The sequence below is a fragment of the Oryctolagus cuniculus genome, chromosome 7 (assembly GCF_051225735.1).
Source record: "Oryctolagus cuniculus isolate XC-2025 breed Fujian yellow rabbit chromosome 7, ASM5122573v1, whole genome shotgun sequence".
Classification (NCBI taxonomy): Eukaryota; Metazoa; Chordata; class Mammalia; order Lagomorpha; family Leporidae; genus Oryctolagus; species Oryctolagus cuniculus.
The window spans coordinates 150,758,059-150,784,841 of record NC_142873.1 but is presented as its reverse complement, the minus strand read 5'-3'; the positions used below and the strand labels follow the sequence as shown (position 1 = coordinate 150,784,841).

At 43.9% G+C, this 26,783-nt stretch overlaps 1 protein-coding gene across 50 annotated transcripts in view; it reads right to left on the bottom strand.

Moving 5' to 3' along the window:
* Positions 1-26,783, bottom strand: part of EIF4G3 (eukaryotic translation initiation factor 4 gamma 3) — a 376,646-nt gene that overhangs the window by 49,423 nt on the left and 300,440 nt on the right. For all 50 annotated transcript variants that reach the window (XM_089301376.1, XM_089301377.1, XM_089301378.1 and 47 more), the window contains 7 exons: positions 15,716-15,862; positions 15,120-15,356; positions 13,746-13,850; positions 10,285-10,417; positions 5,331-5,425; positions 3,302-3,395; positions 1,839-1,953 (listed from right to left, as the gene is read on the bottom strand). In XM_089301376.1, the coding sequence (XP_089157502.1) occupies positions 1,839-1,953; positions 3,302-3,395; positions 5,331-5,425; positions 10,285-10,417; positions 13,746-13,850; positions 15,120-15,356; positions 15,716-15,862 (926 nt within the window). The remainder of the gene's footprint in view (positions 1-1,838; positions 1,954-3,301; positions 3,396-5,330; positions 5,426-10,284; positions 10,418-13,745; positions 13,851-15,119; positions 15,357-15,715; positions 15,863-26,783) is intronic.

Here is a 26,783-nt window from a genome sequence, read left to right as displayed (position 1 = left end):
GTGCTTGGGCCCCTGCATCTGTGTGGGTGAACCGAAGAAGCTCCTGGCTTTGTTTGGCTTAGCTCTGGCCATTGCTGTGGAGTGAACCAGCAGATGGAAGACCTTTCTCTCTGTCTCTCCCTCTCTCTGTCTGTAACTCTACCTCTCATATAAATAAAAAATTTAAAAAAAAAAAACAAAACTATTACAAGCCCTCCTTCATTCTACATAAACCACTCAAAGAGTATCAATTCTACAAAAGCAAAAGATGGCTATTATCATTTGGATGCCGGACATCTCCTAATAAAATATTTAAAAAAACAAAAGACAGAAAAGAAACCCCATATGTTGAAGGCTTGGTGACACTACTGGGAAGGAGAGGAACTTTTAGGAGGTGAGGTCTCGTGGGGGCCCATAGGTGGCCGGGGATGTACCCTGAGAAGGCAGTTTCTTGTGAGAAACTTCTTAGAAAAGCCTGAGTTCGGGCCCAGCTGCTCTCTCTGCCATCCTGGCTTGTCATGTGATCCTTCCTCTGCATGCACTGTCACCTGCCATTGGCCCCTCACCAGAGCCAAAGCCTGTGTCCTGCTGTTTGTACTTTAAACCTACCAAACTGTGAGCTAAATAAACCTTTACCCTTTGTAAGTTTAGCTGTCTCAGGCATTTTGGAGCCTAAAACTAATTCAGCAGTGCAATACTGTTTAAAGACTGGAGAACACTAAAGGACAACCTCGAATGTAACTTGAACTGAGTGACAGAGGTGACAGAGAAGTACAGTGGGGGCTGTCGTGTTCTTTAGCTCACATACTGGGGAGCGCCCACTTATCGTAGAGGTGCCTGCGCATGCCCAGACGTGCATCCAGAGCTCTGGGTGGCCTGACTTCCCTCCCCGGCTCCCCTTCCCTCCCTTCTTTTGGGGTTGGCCTGACTTTCTTTTCCTTCTCTTCTTTTTTTTTTCTTTCTTGCTCTCTTTTTTAATTTTTGTAAAGATTTTTTTCATTAATTTGAAACGTAGAGATACAGGAACAGAGAGTGAGAGGTAGAGATCTTCCATCTGCTGATCCATTCCCCCAAATGCCTGCAACAGCCTGGGCTGGGCCAGGCCAAAGCCAGGAGCCAGGAGCTTCTTCCATGGGTGCAGGGGCTCAAGCACTTGAGTCATCTTCTGATGCTTTCCCAGGCACATTAGCAGGGAGTTGCATTGGAAGTGGAGCCCTGGGGACTTGAACTGGTACCCATATAGTATGCAGGTATTGCAGGGGCAACATAACCCATTATACCCATTACACCACAACACTGGCCCCTTTATTTTTCTTGTCTTTCTTTCTTTTTTTTTTTTTTTTAATATTTTATCAATTATTTATTTGAAAGACAGAGTTAGAGAGAGAGAGATCTTCCATCTTCTGGTTCACTCCCCAAATGGCCACAGCGGCCAGGGCTGGGCCAGGTCAAATCCAGGCGCTTCATCTGGGTCTCCCACGGGGGTTCAGGGGCCCAAGCACACAGGCCAACCTCCACTGCTTTCCCAGGCACAATAGCAAGAGCTGGATGGGAAGCGGAGCAGCAGGGTCTTCAATCAGCATTCTGATGTGGGATGCTGGCAGGCAGAGGCTTAAGGAGAATTAGCCATTTGCCAGATAACCTGCTCTTCACTTAAATACCATTTTATGATGCTTCTACCACATAAAATATAATGTATAAAGATTAAAGAAGGAAATCAACTTTAGGGATGAAATAAATACATCCATAGAATTACTATCATAATCTCTCTCCGTGTGTCTGTGAGAGAGAGACAGAGAAAAACAAACATATTGCTAAGCAGGACAGAGTTGACAGTAAGGATGAAGCTGGTGACTCACCTGGTTAGGGTCCTTCGGGAGTCAAACTCTAAAGGTGTGGATGACGTGGACCCTGAGGGTGCTGGTTGCAAAGCAGAGAATCTGTTTAAACTGGAAGCACTTGACCGTAAGGCATCTGCAGGTATTGAGAATTAAAAAAAAAAAAAAAAAAAAAAAGTAAAAAAAGTCACAAGACTAAAATGCAGCTATTCAAGCAGCTGCCTCCTTGGGTGGGACCCTACCCCGGGCATTTCTAATAAGCTCAAGTGCTACCAATCTCTTGGTCTAGCTCCCACACTACGAGAAGCAACACATTAGAGGGAAACTGTATATAAAACAGAGTTTCGACATCTGTTCATTATAACCATTTGTTCCTCTAAAAATCCAATTAAATTATCCTGGAGAGGGTACAAGGGATGGGAACAGTAAACAGGAAACACGCAAGCAAACCCAGGACAAACTTAGATTTTACTGAAGCTAACCAAATAAATACTGTGATCTAATTTATGCAAAATCATGCATATGGGTTTAAGTGAACAACGAAATTTGTAAAAATTTAAAGGCAAAAAAGTTGAAATTACTTAGTAGAAGGTAGATATGGGAAAGAGGTTAATATTAAAGTTTTCCTTTACCTTGTTGGGCTTCATCAGCTATTAACATGGTCCAAACATTTTCAGTTCTTGGGTAAAATCTCCCCAAATATGATTTTTGATAAAGATACTCAAAACTGTTTAAATCTAATTTTATTCTTTTTATATCTGCTTGACATGAAATGTTTTTCTCAACATGAGTTTCCCTTTTAATTTAGTCACAATAATTTCTATAAGTATATTGAATCTAAGATCAATAACAAAGGAATCTAAAAAGATTAAGATCTTAAATAACCTAACTGAACTAAAAAAATTTATTTACTTTTAAAAAAGATTTATTTACTTTGAAAGGCAGAGTGACAGTGAGAGGAGGAGAAACAGAGAGAGAGAGGAAGATCCACCTTCCATCCACTGGTTCATTCCCCAAATTCCCATAACAGCCAGGGCTGGACCAAGCCTAAGCTAAGAAGCCAGGAACCCCATCTGGGTCTCGCAAATGGGTGGCCAGGACTCAAGTACTTAAGTCATCATCTGCACTTCCCAAGTGCATTAACATGGAAGAGCTGGATCAAAAGCGAAGCAGCTAGTACTTGAACCAGCATTCCAATATCAGATGGGGCATTCCAATATGGGATGTGGACATCCCAAGCAGCAAGTTTAACCAGCTGTGCTACCATGCCTACCCCTAATCAGAAAACTGTTAAAAAATATTTTAAATATGTAAGGATCCTTGGGGTAGGAAAACCTTTATATTACTGAGAAAGGGCCATCAACAAATTTTGGGTATGGTTAGTCTGTAGATCTTTCCCTAAAATTACAGGCAGTGACTGTGCACATGCTAAAAAGTGAACAGTGCGACCAGACCAGTGTCTGAGAGCGACACCCCACACCTACCAGTCTCACTCGCCTTGGCTCCACCGCTGCTGCCTTTGCCCCAGCTGCCCAGCTGTGCTTTAGGGACCAGCTGGATTTTCTCGTCAATTGTGGGCTGTAACATAAGCGACCACAGTCAGTTACAGAAATTCTTCTAGAATGACGTATTCTTTTCTTTTTTTCTTCTTCAGTACAATAAAACCAATTTTACCAAAAAAATTTTTGTTGGGAACCTCAATATAAGAAGCATAAGTTGTAGCTGTTCTCAGTCAAGTGGGATCCTTGTGGCTTCTGAGGCCCTTCCTTGGCCTGCAGTTTCTACAAAACACAGTTTGAAGGCACTGGACTGCAGAATGCATTCAGGTCCTCCTATTTAAGGCTTATTAATTTGCCAAAGGTAAGAAATTTCTAATGATTCCTCCTGAACAATATTGCTCAGTAATTTAAAAAAAACAAACAACAAAAAAAGCAAATATCTAATTACTACAATATTAATTGGTTAACTTCCTTACATGCTTGTCATTAAACAAAGTCATTCGACAAAAAAGTTTCATGTTGGGCTAGGGATGGGGCTAGAATGTATTAAATATTGGTATAATATTCATAAATATTGGAGCTGATGTTGGAAAAACTCTTTAAAGACAGGGTTTTAGTTACAACTGTCTCATGTGGGAACTGGAGATGACAGGAGTACAGTAGTATTCATTTGCAGAATTCCTGCTCTAAGACACAAAGAACCAGAATGTACAAGAACCTTGGGATACAGAATGCTAGGCAATGAGAGATCCAGAGGGTAGAATGTTCTACCAGGAAGCAAAGCTTAACAAAACCAATGAAGATGCAAATGACCTAGCTCATTTTATCTCATTTTTTTCAATGTTTTACTTTTTCTGTCAATTACCTTTTTTTTTTTTTTTTTTTTTATCTTTTATTTAATGAATATAAATTTCCAAAGTACGTCTCATGGGTTACAATGGCTTTCCCCCCCATACCGTCCCTCCCACCCACCACCCTCCCCTTTCCCACTCCCTCTCCCCTTCCATTCACATCAAGATTCATTTTCGATTATCTTAGTATACAGAAGATCAGCTTAGTATACCTTAAGTAAGGATTTCAACAGTTTGTTCCCACACAGAAACATAAAGTGAAAAATAATAGATGATTTTTTTTTTAAATGATGATGAAATCAGATCAGACCTATTGTCATGTTTAATCCCAGTGAGAATCAAGTTGGGAATTGATAGTTTCTTTTCTTTTTTTTTTTTTTTTTTTAACAGAAGATCAGTTTAGAGTACATTAAGTAAAGATTTCAACAGTTTGCACCCCCATAGAAACACAAAGTGAAATATACTGTTTGAGTACTCGTTATAGCATTAAGCACTTACTCCTCATGTAGGATCTCTGTCCTTAATGTGCTGTACACTGAGGCTTAATGCTATAACGAGTACTCAAACAGTATATTTCAATTACCTTTTTTGATTTGATGTTTTCACACTAGCTGTAGACTGTCATTACAATTTTGCTGGCAAGTTGCCAATTTTCAGATCTATGGAAAGTGTATTACAGTAAGGGTCAGACTAGACTGCCCATGGATTCTCAGAAGTGGAAGGCAGAGCATATGAAATCTTTATTACAAAAATGATTTTTAGTAGGTCCTCTGTGACTCCTTTTAGCTCTTTTTATGGAAAACCATTTATTCCTTTCATGGCTAAATTAAACAGGTATTTGCTTTTTCCCCAGAGTTAACAATACAATTTGTGCAAGCCTGCAACTGACTAAGACTTCTTAAAAACTTTTATCATTATCTCTCCTACACTAAGTATCTCATACCTCACATAATTAGGCACTTCCTACTATAGTAAATCCACGTAGAAATAAAAAGGCTTGGTGGCAAGACAAATATGTAGAACATGGTGATCAATGTAGAAATCTGTCTGTAGCAAACAACTTACCCATAAAAATATGTAAAATGGTTTTTTATGTGAGTAAGAATTACTTTTGAGAGTTGTGATGGGAATGTGGTATAGTGTGTTTAAAATGTCACACTCACCTTAGTGATTTTCAGGAATTTTGAGGGGTCCAGGACCCGACTGTTCTTAGCCCCTTGTACAGTGTTCCAGCCACCTTCGTCCACTCTCTGGACTCCTGCAGGAAGAATAGAAAGAGCCATTCTCTCATCTGCCTCCAGTCGGCATAACAGTGAGGGTGAGCAATGTGTGCAACCCAGTCACTCCAATGAAACCCAAGACAAGACACAAAAGACGCTGTTCCAGCACTGCTGAGGGTCTACAATATCCGCAGCTTGAGGATGTAAGGAAGTGCTGCTTCCGCTGGATCTCCTGTGAAACATTCTCACTAACCTACAAGAAACCAACAACACACACACACACACACACACAAAATTTCAGCGCTGGACAAGGCAGGCCAAGTCTAGTTTGGACGTTCAGGGCTGCAACACTTTCAAACAAGTCAGAGGGAAACGATTTCACCCAGTGCTGCTGGTGATGCAGCGAGTCTGCTGCGATCCTCTCCAAAATTTCAGCTTTCATTCTTCTCTCTCTCATCCAATTTGTCAGCAAATCTTGTCAGTGCAGCCTTTACGGCATATTCCAGCATATTCAGAGCCTAACCCTTGTAGCTACTACCAGCATTAGCGATGTTTCCCAGATGACTAAAGAGACCTCTTCACTGGCCTCCCTGCTTTCATCCTTGCCAGGTTTGTCATGGCTGCCAATACGACCCCAGTAAAGCATATGCCGGAACTCGTCATTATTTTGTTCAAAATCCTTGTCTTACCTTTCTACCTCGGAGAAACAGACAAGACTCCCACACGGCCTCCTGAGCTCTCAGTGGTGCATCCCGGACCCCTCTCAGTCCCCAGCTTTTCCCACTTCCTCCTCAGGCCCCTTAGCTCCAGCCACACTGTCTCCGTGCTGTTTCCTGCAAATGCTGTTCAGATCTTTCCTACTGTTCCCATTGCTGAAACCTTCTTCCTCAGACACCCACATGAACTAAAATCTGCTGTAGGTCTCTGCTCAAACAGCATCAGCTTCCAGAGGTTCTCTAACCTCCCTGTTTACTGAGCCTTACACTCCCCATTCCCTCACTTTATCTCTCCATACAACAAATTTGACAGTTTATATATTTTGTTTAAATATATAGTAAGATTACTTAAGATGTGACTTTGTCCTTACTAATTGACTGGCACTCAGTAAATATTCATTGAATAAACAAATCAAATTGTCTATCCAAAACCTTTTCTGATTCTTATTTATGAACATGTCTTGATTTTCTGCGTTATCTGATATTATTGGTTATGAACAGACTTGCTGCCTCCTTGTTTCTAAGAAACTTGTCTCAGAGTATTTTTCCTTTCTATGTGCTCTTCATCTGTCACTCCCCAAGAGTTCTTTTCCTTTAGTCACCTGTGAACATCCTTCATGCATTAAGCTTTGATATCTTCTCTCTCAACCTAGTTCAGTAGTAAATAGCCATTATCTAAAAAGCACTGTGCAGGTACTGTGGTGCAGTGTGGCACCCATGACAGCTAAGAGAAAACTTTCTTCCATGGGAGAGTTATTTCTCCTAACAATCTCACTATGAACCCTCCGGTGTCTTCAATAAGTAGCAGTTAAGGGTAACTGAGTATCTGCTGTGAGCTAGATGTGAATCTAAAAACATCACGTTTCACCCTCATTTCGTCCTCACAAAAATTCTAGGTACAACTATTAGTTTTTTGTTTGTCTTCTCTTATCCAAGGCTACACATCTAAGAGGGAGGAGAGCTGAAATTCAAGGCCAGACAGGCTCCAGTCTATGCTCTCAGCCACTTTACCACGTGACCTAGTCACTCTTCTGTTTACTGCAGAGGAGCATTCCCGTTTAGATGTTCTACTGTCTTCTGGAAATGAACAGAGCAAAAAATTTACCATTTCTCTCTCAGATTTATTTATTTCAAAGGCAGAGTTACAGACAGAGGGAGATTTCCATCCACTGGTTCACTCCCTAAATGGCTGCAATGACAAAGATGGGCCAGGCTGGAGCCAGGAGCCTGGGACTCCATCCAGCTTTCCCAAGCCCTTGGGCCAATTCTCCACTGCCTTCCCAGATGCAGCAGCAGGAAGCTGGATCAGAAGCGGAACAACTGGGACTTGAAAAGCACTCCGTTGATGCCAGTATCACAAGCAGCTTACTCTGCTGTACCACAATGCCAGCCCTATAATTTGTCTTTTTTTTGAAAGATTTATTTATTTTTATTTATTTGAAAGGCAGAGTTCCAGAGAGGCAGAGGCAGAAAGAGAGAGAGAGACAGAGGTCTTCCACCCACTGGTTCACTCCCAGATGGCTGCAATGCCTGGAGCTGCGCCAATCCAAAGCCAGGAGGCAGGAGCTTCTTCTAGGTCTCCCACATGAGTACCGGGGCCCAAGGACTTGGGTCATTTTGTACTGCTTTCCCAGGCCACCCCAGAGAGCTGGATTGGAAGTAGAGCAGCTGGGACTCAAACCAGCACCCATATGGGATGCTGGCACTGCAGGCAGCAGCTTTACCCACTATGCCACGGTGCAGGGGCAGGACTCTCCCCTCTATAATTTGTCTTTTAAAAACGTTTCTCGGCCGGCGTCGCGGTTCATTAGGCTAATCCTCCGCCTTGCGGCACCAGCACACCGGGTTCTAGGCCTGGTCGGGGCGCTGGATTCTGTCCCGGTTGCCCCTCTTCCAGGCCAGCTCTCTGCTGTGGCCAGGGAGTGCAGTGGAGGATGGCCCAAGTGCTTGGGCCCTGCACCCCATGGGAGACCAGGATAGTACCTGGCTCCTGCTATCGGATCAGCGCAGTGCGCCGGCCGCAGCGCGCTGGCCACGGCGGCCATTGGAGGGTGAACCAACGGCAAAGGAAGACCTTTCTCTCTGTCTCTCTCTCTCACTGTCCACTCTGCCTGTCAAAAAATAAATAAAAATAAGTTTCTCACCCCAATGTTCTTAGTCAACAGATTATTTTTTCAGGTGTAAAATGCCCTCTATTTTACCTTTCCAACTTCTTGCATCTGTCTCTCCCTTCTATTCTAACTGATGACAAAGTCTCACTTTACATGCAGGGCTTCAGCAACAACACCTGGCTGAATCAAGTGCACTCCCTTGATTCATCATGTGAAAAGCAGGACTGCCCAAATCTGTGTCTATTAAATGCGTCAAGTCTGTATTCCTTAAATATAATTTTTAAAAAGCAAGATTGGTTCTTTTTAGATTTTTTTATTATTTATTTGACAGGTAGAGTTATAGACAATGAGAGGAAAAGACAGAGAGAAAGGTCTTCCTTCCGTTGGTTCACTCCCTAAATGGCTGCCACGGCCGGCGCTGCGCCAATCCGAAGCCAGGAGCCAGGTGCGTCTTCCTGGTCTCCCTTGTGGGTGCAGGAGCCCAAGCACCTGGGCCATCCTCCACGGACCTCCCGGGCCACAGCAGAGAGCTGGACTGGAAGCGGAGCAAGCGGGACTAGTACCCGGTGCCCCAACTGGGACTAGAATCCGGTGCCCATATGGGAGGCTGGCGCTGCAGGTGGAGAATTAACCAAATGAGCCATGGCACTGGCCCCGATTGATTTTTATTATGTATCTCAAGCATGAAATTACTCCTCTGACAATGGCTCTTTAATGTCTGCCAAATCAAGTTAAAAGTTTTTTTTTTTTTTTAAAAGATTTATTTTATTTATTTGAAAGATGGAGTTACAGAGAGAGGTAGAGGCAGAGAGAGAGGTCTTCCATCCACTGGTACACTCTACAGATGGCTGCAATGGCCAGAGCTGCGCCGATCTGAAGCCAGGAGCCAGGAGCCTCTTCCGGGTCTCCCACATAGGTGCAGGGGCCCAAGGACTTGGGCCATCTTCTACTGCTTTCCAAGGCCTTAGAAGAGAACTGGATCAGAAGTGGAGCAGCTGGGACTAGAACCGGTGTCCATATGGGACCAGCAGATGGAAGACCTCTCTCTCTCTCTGCCTCTCCTCTCTCTGTGTAACTCTGAATTTCAAATAAATACATAGATATTAAAAAAAAAAAAAAAGGAAGTAGAGAAGCCAGATCTTGAACTGTCACCCATATGGGACACTGGCACTGCAAGTGGTGGGTTAACTCATTATGCCAGTGTCGGCCCCAGAAACCATATTTCACGCTTCTTTTTCTGTCAATAATACATAGGAAATGCTCAATAAAGTCTTATTAGTGGCTTTGAAGTAGTCAAAGAAATGATTTTTAGACCCTGCATTTTCTGCTTTTACCTAATAACTAGTCTCCAGGTAGAAATACTTCAGTGAAAATTACTATCTTGGGGCCGCTGCTGCCTGCAGTGCTGGCACCTTATATGGGCCGGTTTGAGTCCCGCTGCCTTACTTCCAATCTAGCTCTTTGCTATGGCCTGGGAAAGCAAGTCTTTGGGCCCCTGCACCTGTGTGGGAAACCTGGAAGAAGTTCCTGGCTCCTGGTTTCAGATCAGTGCAGCTTTGCCCATTGTAGCCATTGGGGGAGTGAACCAGTGGATGGAGGACTCTCTCTCTGCCTCTGCTTCTCTGTAACTCTGCCTTTCAAATAATAAATAAATCTTTTAAAAATTACTATCTTTTCTTCAGGTTATTCTCTCTGCATTCCTTTCACATCTAAATATTGTCTTTATAAACTTTTATTTGAAAGGTAGTAAGACAGAGACAGGGAACGATATTCTAGTCACTTTGTCACTCCTCAAATGCCCACAACAGCTAGGGCTGGGCCAGGCCAAAGACAGGAAACCAGAACTCCATCTGGGATCACGTGGGTGGCAGATAACCCAGTACTTGGAGGCAGCATCCTACTGTATTCCCAGGATATAATTATCAGGAAGTGGATCAGGAGTGGAGCTGTGACTCAAACCAGGCCCTCCAATACCCCAGGTGGCATCTTCCACACTCTGCCCTCTAGAATACTCCAACACCTTTCCCTCGAGCTCCCTGTCCTCTAAAGCGCAGTGGACTCCTCACTCACCTGGTCTTCTCTTCTCCTTGGTCATGAGCTGCTGCACCTTCCTCTGTTCCTCTTGTTCTTCTATTTTAGCTTCTTTGTGAATCTGCTCAATAGTTTTAGGCCCTTGATCTGCTCTTCGAGACACCCAATTACACTAGAAAAGTGAAAAATCAGGTTATCAGCCAGATGCTGAAAATAAAAATAAAATTAAATTATAAGTTTTTAATTTTCACTGCTAGAAAAGTATAAACTACCTACAAAATCTGAGATTATGGCAGTTTTCCATCTGTCATGTGGATGGCACTGTGTACAGTATGGTAATTAGAGTTAAGAATTAAATTCTTCTCAATCAACCCTGACCAACTTAACTGTACAATGCACATTCCAACAGCAAATGGACAGACTGGCCCAAATGTATTTTATCATTATTCTGCACATTTGAAAGGAGGAGAGGGAAGAGGAGTCAAGAAGGACAAGGGTTCCTTGGCATTGCCTTAATCTAGGGGTTCTATTAGTTCATATCACACTCCATAGGGAGTCTAATTAGAAGATGACTAGCATTCTTCTTCCTCCAATATCAGGGTTCTGGATCCTGCACAAAGTGTCACACCATTGTGCCCTTTGGTTATCCCCTCTACTAAGGCCAAAAGTTGCCTCTTCATACTTTCCTGTTCCATTTCCTAATGTTCTAACATCTGATACAAGTAAAAGGAGCTGAAGGCATGGGTGGGGAAGTATTTTCTACTTATTAGACAGAGGCAAGGATGGCAAACAGATTTAAACCAGTATGCAGGCCGGTGCCACAGCTCAACAGGCTAATCCTCCGCCTAGTGGCGCCGGCACACCGGGTTCTAGTCCCGGTCGGGGCACCGGATTCTGTCCTGGTTGCCCCTCTTCCAGGCCAGCTCTCTGCTGTGGCCAGGGAGTGCAGTGGAGGATGGCCCAGGTGCTTGGGCCCTGCACCCCATGGGAGACCAGGAGAAGCACCTGGCTCCTGCCTTCGGATCAGCGCGGTGTGCCGGCTGCGGTGGTCATTGGAGGGTGAACCAACGGCAAAGGAAGACCTTTCTCTCTCTCTCTCTCTCTGACTGTTCACTCTGTCAAAAAAAAAAAAAAAAAAAACCACACCAGTATGCAAGTGGCTTTGGTAATAGGAGAGATCCCAACGCCATGCCGGGGCTTTAGCAAAACAGAGAACCATCACCAGTGCTGGATTCAGACAGGAAAGAGGTGTGCCCCGCATTTACTTTCTCTCCTTGGGCTGGCTGCACTATATTCCCTACAGGAGTTAACTAAGAGAAGAAATCAGGCTACAGTGATAAACACTGTATGTGGTATAAGAAGAGAAAAACATTATTATAGAATAAGAGGGTTTATAGGAAAAACAATAGAGCAGAAAACATCAACATGTGGGCACTTTCCATAATGATCTCGCTGAATCTTTACAACAAATCTGCAAGGCAGACAACATCCCCATTTTACAGATTAAAAGTGTAAGGCTCAGCAAAGTCAAACATTCATTGTGAAGATCAGACTGATCATTTAGCTCACGAAAACTAAATTTAATTGACCACAGTCTGAATTCAGAACTGCTTATTTCAAAACTGCAATGTAGTCTGATAATCAAAGTAAGGAGTAGAAACACGCAACAATTAAGAGGTTCCTAACTCTCTCAGGAATACACCAGTTCAAGATCAGAGAGTATTGAAGCAAAATCATTAATTTTATTTATTTGTTTATTTATTTTAAAGACACATTTTATGTATTTCAAAGGCAGAGTGGCAAAGAATCTTCCATCCATTGGTTCACTCCCCAAATGATCACAAATGGGACTGGGCCAGGCTGAATCCCTGAGCCCAGAACTCCATCTGGGATTCCCACATGGGAGGCAGTCCCAAGTTCTTTGGTCATCCTCTGCTGCTTTCCCAGGTGCATTAGCAGGGAGCTGGACGGGAAGCAAAGCAGCCAGGACTCAAACCAGTGCTCTGACACAGGATGCTGGTGTTGCAGGTGGCAACCTAGTCTACTGCACTGCAACACCAGTCAGAAGCATTTTTTTTTTTTTTAAGATTTATTTATTTGAAAGGCAGAGACACAGAGGGAGATATCTTCTATCTGTTAGCCCACTCTCCAAGTAGCTGCCAACAACCTGGGCTGAGCCAGCCTGAAGTTAGGAGCCAGGAGCTTCCTCTGGGTTTCAGAGAGAGAGGGAAAGACACACTGAGAGAGGTTTTCCATCTGCTGGTTTACTTCCCAAACGGCCACTATGGCTTGCACTAGGCCAGGCTGAAGCCAGGAAACAGGAGCTTCATCTGGGTCTCCCATGTGGGTGGCAGGGACCCAAGAACTTAGGTCATCCTCCACTGTGGGGAGCAACTCGGACTAGACTATTACTGGAATTAAGACTTATTCTATGCATCTGTTCTCCCACAATATGGCGCTGAGAAGGGAGTAACAACTTCTACGCAGCTGCCTCTCGCCAACTTGAGTGATGACCTGCAGGAGCTGATCCTGCTCCTGATTGGAGGAGAGCAGCGTACTCGGCATGTGGGTAGCAGAGTTGGGATTGGTGGAAGAGGACTATAAAGGAGGAGAGAGACAACATGCACCAGGAACACCTGAGGAACATCTGAGCAGCCCCTGAGAGAGCCGGCCGGCGGTGTGCCGCTCCCCCGCGGAAGTGGGGAAAGTGGCAGGGGGGACCGCCCTTCCACGGAGGTGGAAGGGTCAGTAGCCAACCCGGGAAGAACCAGCAGCAAACCCGGGGAGGGCCGAGCAGACAAAAGAACAGCGCAGGGTCCTGTGTCGTTCCTCCATGAAGAGGGGGAGCGACATAATGGTGCCGTGACTCGGATATGAAGCCTAGGCAGGGTTTAGTGTCGTTCCTCCACGAAGAGGGGGAGCGACACTCCACTGCTTTCTGAAGTGCATTAGCAGGGAGCAGGTTCGGAAGTGGAGCAGCCAGGACTCGAAACAGGTGCCCTTATGGGATGCCGGTGCTGTAAACTGTGCTTTTAACCTGCTACACCACAGCACCAGCCCCAACCATAAGTTTTTTTTTTGAAAATATTTTATTTATTTATTGAAGAGGCAGATTTATAGATAGTGAGAGGGAGAGACAGAAAGAAAGGTCTTCCAGCCATTGGTTCACTCCCCAAAATGACCACAATGGCTTATCTGAAGCCAGGAGCCAGAATCTTCTTTCAGGTCTCCAACATGAGTGCAGGGGCCCAAGCACTTGGGCCATCTTCCAGTGCTTTCCCAGGCCACAGCAGAGAGATGGATCGGAAGAGGAGCAGCCAGGACTAGAACTGGCGCCCATATGGGATGCCGGCACCACAGGCAGTGGTTTTACCCTCTACACCACAGCACTGGCACCAGCATTAAGTTTTTATACATGTTAACGTTAGGACATCCTTCTCCTATTCAATTTATTAAAATAATTTAGACTAGTAGTATATTTCCTTTTCTTTCCTACTTACCAGCCTTAGGTCTATCACATCTTGAAGCATGAATCGAATTCTAGATGAGGTTTTTCTTTCTTTCACAATTTTTTCCATCTGATTAAAGTACTGGTCCATACGTGGCTACAAGAAACAAGATCATTAGTATTTCTGGCTAAAGAATTCAAATGTAATTTCATGATATAGATTTTTTTTCATTATAGAGAGCTTTTAAATGTTTAAGGAATAATATGACAGGATTTTTAATTGCCCATATGATTGCCCAAAGAAAAGATTACACTTTTCAGACTTTTGAGCAGGTGGCTTTTTTATGCTATTAATTATAGATCAGAATATAATGGAAATGCTATTTTGCAGCTCCCTGGAACCTTCCTTATGAGAGAGGTAGCTGTGTCCTTTGTCCCCCTTTTTTCCTACTTTTCCTGCTGAGAATTCTAAGGACTTAATGTTCTACCTTAGGAATGTGAAACAGTAAGCTACAAGGACTTATCTATGAACTTTGCTTATATAAGTGAAAAACTTCAATAATGTAGAAACTACAGGTACTTGGGATTTTCTGTCATAGCTAAACATAATTCTAGCTGACTCAAATGTTATGGAACAGTTCTGACATTATTTCTTTGAAGCACTTCTCATTTCCACAAACCTTACTTGGACAGTACTATGTTATGTTTGAATTATAGTATTTTTGGTGAATTCTTATATTATGGTTAGCTAGATGGGCCATTAATCAGAGCATAAACTTGAAGAAAACCAGGGGCCAGCATTGTGGCATAGCTGGATAAGCTGTAGCTGGCAGTGCTAGCATCCTATAAGGTTCAAGTCCTGGCTGCTCCACTTCTGATACAGCTCCCTGATAATGCAACTGGGAAAGAAGCAGAGAATGGCCCAAGGGCTTGGGTCCCTGCACCCACGTGGGAGACCTGGAAGATGCTGCTGGCTCTTGGCTTCAGCCTGGCTCAGACATGGCCATTGCAGCCATTTGGGGAGTGAACCAGCAGATGGAAGACCAATCTCTATCTAAAATAATATAAATCTTCAAAAAAAAGTGAACTACTGGGTTTTCCACATTTCTGTACCACCCTAGAGCCTGACACATAGTAGCTTTTCTTTTTTTTATTTCAGCTTAAAACTTGCTGTACAAATAAATGACCTATGAAATAGTTACGGAGGAAGAAAAGAGACAAGTGACAAATAATGTGAACAATCTACAAATTGTCTTCTGTATAATTTGGAACCTGCTCCTCTATGACTCTAATGCAAATGTGGCAGGGAACATGCTGGCCAAAAACTGATGATTAGATAGACAAAGGGAAATTAACAGCCTCAGCTGTGGGGGTGAGAGAGTATTTTGCAACCCAGAGCCTCTGTGGAAAGTTTCTGAATTTTTACCTTTGCTTTCTCAAAGTCCAAGTCTTTGCCAATGGTGGTGAGCAGGCGACACAGACACTCCAGGGATTCCTCATCGTGGTTCTTTAGCAGTTTCACCACACAGTCGTGCATGATGGCTTCAGTCAGCATTTTGAGTTTAAAGAGTTCTCCAATAAACTTGATGTTACCAATGGATCTCCGTCGGGCTTTGTCCTTGGCTTCTTCCAGTTCATCATGAAGCCTTGTCCTCTCCTCTGGCTGTCGTGTGAGAAGGAGTAAGAGCATCTTAATGAAAAGTTGTATGCCTCACGATCCTTACTCGTTCTGAGCGTCAGATGCCCTGTGAGGATCTGACAGCGACTGGGGACTTACTTTTCAAAACACGAACTACACCCACAAAGACCTCCTGCATTTCAGATCTCCAGAACCCAACGCCCTCTCTCAAGTCTAGGTTTAGACTGAACGCTGCTGCGGAGAGCTGAGCTGCTCTGACATTCAGCACTAAGAGGAATAAAACAGAACCCCTTTAAGGAAGCGGGGAGATGCTGTACCCGGCCTCACGTGTCCTTGGAAGCACTCAACACGCGTGAACACTGTCTTTCTGATGATACACTTACAGCACTGGCAGCTTCAAGTTCTTTCTGCTTCTTCTCAAAGACATCATCATCTGCTTTATCTTTTTCAAATTCCTTCTGGCAACGGTTCAGCAATAATTTCCGAAAATTCACTGTGTTACCAGGCTTGTCTGCCATCGGTACTTTGAGCTGCACGCAGATAGGAAAACGTAAAAGCAGCAAGATTAAAGACATTCAAAATGTCTATTTTCATTATTGTGCAAAATAATGCTACTGAAAAACAGGTAGGTTTTCTACAAGGGATACACAATTCAGCTTCAGGCATTTCATGATTCAACAATAAGATGTCTTGAATATTCTAAAGAACAGATACATATTATTCTCATACATCTTTTATAGCCATGCCTTTAGCTGAATCGGAAATTCACATCATATCATTACACCTGTGACCTCTTTTTACCTAACTAGACTTTTTTGATTTACCTCTGTTGGGTTATTACTTTTTTATTTGTAAACTATCATTAAGTATTTTGATTTAATGGAACAAACAGAAATGACTTAAGGCAGGGGAATATTGATTTAGAACTATTATAGTAGGTAAGAGCCTAACTCCAGAAAATGGTAGAAGCGTGGGGCCAATACTGCAGTGTAGCAATTAAAGCTGCCACTTGTGGCACCAGTATCACATATGGGCACTGGTTGCAGTCCCAGCTGCTCCACTTCTGATCCAGCTCCCTGCTAATGCGCCTGGGAAAGCAGCGGAAGATGGTCCAAGTATTTGGGCCTCTGCACCCATATGGGAGACCCAGAAGAAGCTCCTAGCTTCAAATTAGCCCAGCTCCAGCCATTGTGGCAATTTGGGGAGTGAACCAGCAGCTAGAAAATCTGTCTCTGTAACTCTGCCTTTCAAATAAATCCATAAATCTTAAAAAAATAGTAGAAGTCAGAATATTTGAGGGCTTTTCAGATACTGTTTCTTTTCTTTAAGGGAATGTCACAATAGTACAATAGTAGTACTTACTATGGTTATCAATATATAGCAGTATACTCACTGATTATTATGTACATGCCAATAGAAGGTATTAAAATTCTCTGAAAGTGGGCCGGCGCCGCGGCTCACTAGGCTAATCCTCCGCCTAGCGGCGCCGGCACACCAGGTTCTAGTCCCGGTCAGGGTGCCGGATTCTGTCCCGGTTGCCCCTCTTCCAGGCCAGCTCTCTGCTGTGGCCAGGGAGTGCAGTGGAGGATGGCCCAGGTGCTTGGGCCCTGCACCCCATGGGAGACCAGGAAAAGCACCTGGCTCCTGGCTCCTGCCATCGGATCAGCGCAGTGCGCCGGCCGCGGCGGCCATTGGAGGGTGAACCAACGGCAAAGGAAGACCTTTCTCTCTGTCTCTCTCTCTCACTGTCCACTCTGCCTGTCAAAAAAAAAATAAATAAATAAAAATAAAAAAAAAATCTCTGAAAGTGTGGCCTAACAAATGACCACATTTGAAATAACCCCTTGACATACAGAAAGATCCAGAGTAAAGCAGGAATGCAATTTGGAGGCTCACAGGTTTCCATCCAGATGCAGTAACTGCTTCCCAGGAACTGCAATAGCTCCTATCTTTCAGGTTACTTACGACCAAACATAGACATTTTATGAACATGTCTAGAATATTAACAGATCTGTCACAATGATTCTGACAATAAAATATGTATTTTACAGATGAAATCCCCATTGAGCACAACTGTATAAAACGGCAAAAAAGTTTTTCTGGAATCACAAAGTGAGTTCCAAAGTTCTAAAATGTATTTGTGCTTGCCCTAGAATATGTACTGTATTTATACTCACAAAATAGCTACCAACTATCAAGAGTGGACTTGGGAGGCTGGTGTTGTGTGGTGGGTTAAGCTGCCACTTGCAGTGTTGGCATCCCATATGAGTATCAGTTCCAGTCCCAGCTGCTCTGCTTACAATCCAGCTCCCCACTAATGGGTCTGGGAAAGCAGTAGCAGATGGCTCAGTGTCTGTCACCCACTGGGAGACCTAGATGGAATTTCTGGCTCCTGGTTTCCACCTGGTCCAGCCCAGCCATTATGGCCTTCCAGGGAGTTGAACCAGAGGATGGAAGAGCTCTCTCTTTCCTTGCCCCTCTTCCCCGACCCCACTTTCTATAAATCTGTTTTTCAAATGAATGAAATAAATCTAAAAAAAAAAAAGAACGAACTTGGGACAGCTGTAGATCACGGCTGAATGACTGGAAAAATGTCCTGACACAGAGCACTACAATGCCATACTGTATTTGCATGAGAAATGACAGCACACACTCCAATATATTTCCTATGATGATTAAAAGTTCATTTAACAAGTCTGCTTCTAATCAACGAAGGAACTAGGTGTTACCTTACATAGCAAGAAGCATTAACTAAAGAAGACAGGATGGAGCGGGTTAATGCCCTTGCCTGTAGCACCGGCGTCCCATGTGGGTTCCGGTTCTAGACCTGGCTGCTCCCCTTCCAATCCAGCTCTCTGCTGTGGCCTGGGAAAGCAGTAGAAGATGGCCTAAGCCCTTGGGCCCCTGCACCTGTGTGGGAGACCCAGAAGACACTCCTTGCTCCTGGCTTCAGATCAGTGCAGCTCTGGCTGTCGTGGCCAACTGGGGAGTGAACCATGGGATACAAGACCTCCCCCTCACATTCACCCTCTCCCTCTCCTCTCGCCATGTAACTCTGACTTTCAAATAAATATATCTTTTTTAAAAAAAGAAGACAGGAACATCATCAAATAATTTTTAGACAACTGTAGCGATATTAATATATCCTTACTCTGAATTCAGGCAAACAAATAGAAGTGACTATAAATTATTTCATAGTCAGGCCTATTCTACACTCACACAAGGGGGCTCAGGAGTTTTTCAGTCTTCAAGAAATGCTCCATGAAAGCAAAGATTTTTGAAAGCAAATGCCAAAGGTAGTGTCTATCTTTTATTATACAGGACCCAGAACACACAATAATGCACTGATTAAGAAATACAACAGAGAATCAAGAACTGTATTTATGAGCAGCTGGCATATAACAGAGCACCAACATAACAGGTTCTAGAACAAACTAAATGCTATTTCAATCTGTTGCTTCTTAGGAATGTTAAATTAAACCAATTGGCCGGCGCCGCGGCTCACTATGCTAATCCTCCGCCTGCGGCGCCGGCACCCCGGGTTCTAGTCCCGGTCGGGGTGCCGGATTCTGTCCCGGTTGCCCCTCTCCAGGCCAGCTCTCTGCTGTGGCCCGGGAGTGCAGTGGAGGATGGCCCAAGTACTTGGGCCCTGCACCCCATGGGAGACCAGGAGAAGCACCTGGCTCCTGCCTTTGGATCGGTACAGCGCGCCGGCTGTGGCAACCATTTAGGGAGTGAACCAATGGAAGGAAGACCTTTCTCTCTGTCTCTCTCTCTCACTGTCTAACTCTGCCTGTCCAAAACAAACAAACAAACAAACAAACAAAACGAACAAAGAAACAAAACACCAATTGAACAGTCCCATCCAACTTCTTGGCATATGCATCATCATCTATATTAAGTATATAATTGATAGGTAAGAAAAAATGGCCTGGGCTCCAAAGAGATGTTCTCTACATTATGGATTTACTGTGCAGAAAATGGGAGAAATGTGGACAACAGAATGAAAATACAAACCACTGCAATCTGAGAGGTCTTCAGAAAGTTCCGAGGGGACTGTATGTTTAGCCTAGTGGTACACCCACATCCCACACTGGAATACCGGGGTCTGAAACCAGGCTCCAGCTTACAGCTTCCTAATGCAGACCCTAGAAGGCAACTTGTGATATGTCAGGTTAGGGCAGGAGACCTGAATTAAGTTTCCAGCTCTCAGTTTTGGCTAGGAAACACTGTTGTAGGCATTTGGGAAGTGAATCAGTGAATGGAAACTCCTCTATCTTTCAGATAAATAAATAAAAATTAGAAACAAAACTGCAAGTTCAGGTGTTTGGCACAGTGGTTACTAACACCTCTTGGGACGCACACCTCCCATATTGTAGTGCCTAGTTTTGGTCTCCAGTTCTGCTTCTGCTTTCAGCTTCCTGCTGTTGTAGACCCTGAGAGACCACAGAAGACGCCTCAAGTACTGGGTCTCTGCCACCCATGCAGGAGACAACTGAGTTCCTGGCTCCTAGCTTCTACCAGAGCAGCCCCGACTGCTGTGTTCACTGTGGGCATTTGCAGAATGAACCACTGCATAGACGATCCTTCTCTGTCTCCTTGCCTTTCAAAAGCAAACAGTAAAATATAAACATGGATTTTGAGATTTTTTATAACAAGATAAACATATCTTTTAATTCCATTTTCCCCACAAACTTAAAAAATATTTATTTCTTTTCTTATGGCTCCAATAGTCAGGGCCAGGCCAGGCTAAGGCCAGAAGCCAGGAACTCTAGCCGGTTTCCTACATGAGTGGCAGGAACTCACGTACTTGAGCCATCATCTGTTGCTTCCAGGTGTATTAGCAGGGAGCTGGATCAGAAATGGGGTAGCCAGGAGATGGACTGGGACAATGATAAGGGAAATGGTGTATCAGGCAGTGGCTTAACCTGCTTGTTGACAACAGCCCCTCCACACATTTTTTGACGTAGCCTCACATGGTAAGAGGGACCAGAGTTTAACTGAGTTCTCCTGCTCCCCTCAAAAGTCAGAGAGTTGAAACAAATACAATTTGTGATGGTCTGGGTGAAAAAACAAACACAAATCACATCTGGTAAGGGTGAATTCCACCATACAAATGATGTTAAAGGCTGTGCCATAAAGTCCCTGAGTATAAAATTTCTCAGCTATGATTTTTACAAACTTTTATGCAGGGGAGGTTACGTCGAAATCCAAAAGTTAAAGGCTTAGGCTCAGACTATTTTCTTGCTTGAGAAACACACACACACACACACACACACACACACACACGGTCTTTAACAAAAGCTCCAGGTTTATCATCTAAAACAAGGGGGGCACGCTTGTACCCAGCTGAGAGGACAGCTTTGTGCATTTAATGACATGGATGCTGCGGAAGCACTGGTCTGTCAGGTGGGCTGTAGCTGAAGCGTGCAGAGGAGTGTGTACTCTGAAGGAGCACTGGAAATGAACCCCAGTTCCCTAACGATACAGCTGTGTGAACTCTATCAGTCACCTCAGCGAGCATCAGCCCCTGCACCTGCAAACACACCCTCCAGACTGCAGACTGAAGGACATCAGAAAGTAGCTCTTGAGGAGCCCAGCAGCTGAAACGCCTGCACCCCACAGCGCAGCAGTTGCTGGTTCAGATTCCTGGCTCTGCTTCCTAAAACTGGCAATCGTGATGGCTCAAGCAATTGGATTCCTGCTATACTTGTGGGAGGCCTACATGGTATTCCCGGATCCTGGCTCCGGCTCTGGCCCTAGCCTGGTGCTAGCCATTGTGGGCATCTGGAGAGTGAACCAGCAAATGGGAGGAAGTAGGAAATTGGGCCACAGTCATAATCAGAGTTCTGCTGTATAATTTTGGCCAAGTTACTTAGCTTCACTGCACCTGTTTCCTTTGAACATGGAAATGAGGACATCTATCAAGACTGTTGACAGGACTAAATCTGACTGTCCTGGTAAGGAGAACAATAGAGGTTGACACATAATAGGGGGCCCACAAACAATTAATATAGCTACAATTAAACACTCAGAGCTGTATGTGACATGCCTATGCCTAAAAAGTAACAGTAACTTGTATTATAACAACATGGCTATTAAAGAAAGGATCTAAGCAAACTTATTCACTAAACAGTAAGAAAAAAGTACAAAAAGCAAGGGAAATGAACATCTGGGATCCCCAAACACTGGTCAAGGGAACTTTCACAAGTATAGAACATAAAGAATATGTGATCATACATAAGCTTTTCACTTGAAAGTATTAAGGCCAAATAATAAACAGAATGGCCACAGATTTGCAAAAAAGGAATTCTGAATGAAAGAATGCCTAGCTGCACAGCTCACTGAAGGCTTGCTTTGGGACATAATGTTAATGCCCTCTGGGGGTGGTTGCGGAAATCAGTAAGCCAAGTAGAACACAGCCTCTGCAAAGCGTGATTCGTGGTAAATGTCTTTGCTCTCAGAGATGATAAATGTGACAGGACCATGACATTAATAAGTCAATCTATGTTGCCTGATGGACAATGGCTTGTCAAGAGGCTGAAATTGTTTAGTCTAAACAGAATATGAAGAACAGATGTCTTAAGTCTGCTCCAACTGCTCTAAAAATGGGGGGACAGAGTGGGGAGACTTTAACAACAGGCATTGATTCCTCACAGTTCTGGAGGCTGAGAAGTCCAAAGTCAAGGTGTCACTTGGCTCTTGGTGAAGACCCACCTCCTAACGTGCATACAGCTGATGTCTCACTGTACCCTCAGGATGCGGGGAGAAACTGCTCTGGAGTTCTTCTTCTTAGAAAGGCACCATAAACTTTACTATAAACTATGAACTTACTTAGGCCCCAGAGGCCCTACCTGCCCACATCAACAGCGAAGGTTAGGCTTCAAGTTATAAATTTTGAGGGGACACAAACATCAGTCCATTAACCACGGACAACACAGATGTTTGCAAATGTGACCATGGAAAGTAGCAAGAATGAAAGATTTTGTGTGACAGTGAGAAAAGGAATTATTTAGAAACTATAATTTTTATTTAATGGTAGACAGTTATCAAAATGAAGATGTATTTGTGTTTTAAATGGGTTAAAAGATGGTTTGTTTTCCTCAGGGAGCAAGGGAGTCAGTAGGAACATCTTAGTAAGCATGTTCACTAAGTAAGCAAGAGACATAGTCAACAGAAATCACCTTCCTCCACCCGCCCCTCCCTTCCCTTTTTCCCCCCACAGGAGAAACGTGGCCTGCCTACATATAGGGCCCTCAGCAGTCTTGGATATGAATGCTGCTGCGTCACAAAGTGATTTTCTTCAGGTAACAAGACTCATTCTCTGACATACTTGTTAGCATTCAGAGTATATACTTCTCTTCTCCAAAAGGAGCACATTCCCAGAGAATCACCGAGGCAGTCAGCTGTGTGGTAATGACAGTCAAGTAGGGGAACAGAAACGTGCAAGGACAAGCCTCGACACGACTTAGCATGCTGTTGCAGAACATAAAGACGCTGGCAATAACCCCACAGCCCAGTAGTCATTTTGCCCGCAAAGCACGTGCTGAGCTGAGTCAGTTGGTAATATGACGAGTACAATGCAAGCAAACGGCACTTCCTTACTAATTCTCTAACGTGGCTTTCTAGAGCCTGGCTTACTCTTACATGGGCACAGCAGTAAAGCAATTGTCGTGAGCTCACAGTGACATGCTATCCTCTACTAGTGGTTATGGTCCTGACCTTAGTAAGTCACCTGCTAAAACTGTACATAACCCACCATGTACACCAGGAATACATCTATCAAAACACATCTCTGAGATACACCTGAAGAGGTATGTAGTGCTCAGAAACAAACACAAGAGTCAAAGGGAATGCAGTTATGAAAGGGCAGGCGATTTCTGATCATCTTTTCACCAACACATCTGTTATCTCCCATCAGGTAAGCTGTAGATCCCTCCTCCTCCAGTCAAGGTTGACTTTCCATGTCTGTGATTCCAGACTTGACTTCTGACAAGATTCTTCTGTGTCCCTTGCTCTCTATCTCTTCCTATTCTCAGTCTTGTCATTTTTTTTCATAGTTTCCTTTTAGGCACTTAAAGTGGCAACATACAAGTTCTGGGCCTGGTAACACAGGGCACAGAATGACAAAAACAAAAAAACCACCATAACAAAAACCACCCCTATCTTTAATGTCATTCTTTGTAGCTGAGGTATGGCTGGCTGCCAGAGCAGAGGAAAAAGTAACAAGAGCAGTCTCAGATCATATTATATTAAACTCTTTCAAGCTGGTCACTCTCTCATTCAGGCATTGACTCACTTACAGCACAAGTCTTAGGGTCTATTATGTGCCAGGAAGTGGAAGAGAGTAGTGAACACAACAGAAAATATTTCTGTCCTTAGGAATTTATATTCTAGAGGTTTCTGAGACAGATATTCATTGCAATTATGAGTAAAACAAAAGCATAAATTTAACATTTTAATAATTCAATTAAAATTATATTTAAGTACAGATTTAGATAAAAGACAACATTTCCCTTGCCCATTGTTCTTCATTTGCCATGCAATTCAGGTGTCCTCTTTCTAAAAGAAATGCTAAGTTCTAGTTAAATGCTTTGCTGTTCACGCAAGGGGTATTGCATACCTCTGTTGTCTTGCCTAGCTGAACTAACAGAAGCTGTGGTGTACTCCAGAGCCCTGGCCCAGCCCTGGCCCAGCCCTGGCCCAGCCCTGGCCATTGCTAGCATTTGAGGGGTAAGGCAGCAGAGAGGAATGCTTTCTGTCTCTCTCTCTCTCTCTCCCTCAAAAAATAATAAAGATTAATGAATAAAAGCACCAGAAAACACTGGGCAGGCAGAGATGCTCCAGATACTATATACAAAAAGACTGGAGTTTATCCTTGAGATTTTTCTAGAATCAGTATAGAAACAAGAAGACAACATTTACTATCTCTTAACAATCTCCTTAAGCCTTTCATAGCTTACCATGGTAGGGCTTGGTGGAGCAGGCAACAGCACATACATCTATACGTCTCATTTTCAGGGCAACTTGGGAAAAGCCATTCTATTAGTTTCCTCTAAATGTAAAGCACACACTCTCTCTTTTTCTTTGAGGGGCAGGGAAACAGAGAGAGAGAGAGAGAGAGAGAGACAGAGAGACAGAGAGAGAGAGAAAGGAAGAACCCGAGCTCCTACTCGTGGATGTACTTCCCAGATACCCACAGTGACAGAGGCTAGAGTCCGGTCTCTCTCATGGGTAGCAGGAACCCAGTTATTTCAGCGATCATCAATGCACCCAGGGTCTGCATTAGCGGGAAGCTTAAATCAGGAGCGGAGCTGAATTCAAACTCAAGCAGTCCATATGGTGTGTGGGCATCTTAATCAGCATCTTTATTGTTAGGCCAAATGTCTGTGGCAGTTTTTCTTAAAAGCCTAACATCTTTTAAGACTTCATGGAAAAAACTGGTGTACAAGGGCCAATACTGTGATGAAGTAGGCTAAGCCTCCGCCTGTGGTGCCAGCATCCCATAAGGGTGCCGATTCATGTCCCAGCTGGCTGCTCCGTTTCTGATTCAGCTCTTTGCTAATGGCATGCGAAAGCAGTGGAAGATGGCCCAAGTGCTTGGGCCCCTGAACCCATGTGGGAGGGAACCCCAAAGGAAGCTCCCTGCTCCTGGCTTTGGATCATTCCAACTCTAGCCATTGTGGCCATCTGGGGAGTGAACCAGCAGATGGAAGGCCTCTCTCTCTGTCTCTCCCTCTGTGTATAGCTTTGCCTCTCAAATAAATAGACAAACAAACAAACAAACAAAAAAAGAAAACAAAATACTGGTGTACAATTTAATATTTTTCTTTAGGATTCACCTAGATAATCACTTCAAAGTGAAGAAAGGAATTTCAGATGTAAGCTATCCATTTGACTTACATGGGAGCAGAAGAAAGGTTTAAAAACTGCTCTAGAGGGCCAGCGCTGTGGTGCAGTAGGTTAATCCTCTGCCTGCAGTGCCAGCATCCCATACAGGCACTAGTTCTAGTCCCAGCTGCTCCTCTTCTGAGCCAGCTCTCTGCTATGGCCTGGGAAAGCAGAAGATGGCCCAAGTGCTTAGGACCCTGCATCTGTGTGGGAGACCCAAAAGAAACACGTGGCTCCTGGATTCGGATCGGTGTAGCTCTGGCCATTTTGGCCATTTGAGGAGTGAACCAAAGGATGAAAGACCTTTCTCTCTGTCTCTCCTTCTCACTCTCTGTAACTCTACCTCTAAAATAAATAAATAAAATCTTTTTTTTTTAAAGCTACTGTTAAAAAACTGCTCTAAACAATGAAAGCAAGTATTCTGTACCTTAAAATCTCAGCAATCTCAATACTACTGCCACTTTGGCTGGGTAACTCCTTGTTGGGGGAGCCTCTCCCCGCATCATAAGATATTTAGTAGCAGCCTGGCCTGTACTCATTAACAAGAATCAAAAAACGTCTCCAGATAAAACCAACTGCTCCCTGAGGGCAAAACACCCCTGATCAAGACCACTGCTCTACTTCATTGTTTGAACTAAAATTTTGTCACTTAACAAAGAAAACTACTGAAAAAAATTTCAAGACTTCTCTAAGCATTGAATCCCAATTTAGGCAATTTTCCAAATTTCAGATAAAGTTGTAAAATAGGGACAACAGAGTGGGTACAAAGCTTACCTGCCATCTAGCTCAAAAAAATAGTGCTTTGATTTCCAATACTCCTAACTTTTACTGCTATTATTTCCACCTCCTCAAACTACCTATTTAGGCTCACATTGTATGACTATGTGTGACTGATTAGCACCAGATTACATTATTTAAATGACTAACAATAACCCATGATAAGTGGCAAAGGCCTATACATTTCTTAAGCTAAAATTAAAAAACAAACAAAAAGGAAAGAAAAAAAGAAATGTCTGTATCTATCAGTACTGCGGCAAATACAGTTTTGTAAAACTTTGTTTTACAACTATGTCAAACCAATGGTTAAGAATGTTATACTAAGGCTGGCGCCGTGGCTCACTAGGCTAATCCTCCGCCTGCAGTGCCGGCACACCAGGTTCTAGTCCCGGTCGGGGCGCCGGATTCTGTCCCGGTTGCCCCTCTTCCAGGCCAGCTCTCTGCTGTGGCCAGGGAGTGCAGTGGAGGATGGCCCAGGTGCTTGGGCCCTGCACCCCATGGGAGACCAGGAGAAGCACCTGGCTCCTGCCATCGGCTCAGCGCGGTGCGCTGGTCGCAGCGCACCAGCCGCGGCGGCCACTGGAGGGTGAACCAACGGCAAAGGAAGACCTTTCTCTCTGTCTCTCTCTCTCACTGTCCACTCTGCCGGTCAAAAAAAAAAAAAAAAAAAAAAAAAAAGAATGTTATACTAATTACAATTTTAATGATTTGTGATTACTTTAATATTTATTGTTTATAGGGGCTGGCACTGTGGCGGAGCAAGTAAAGCCGCCACCTGCAGTG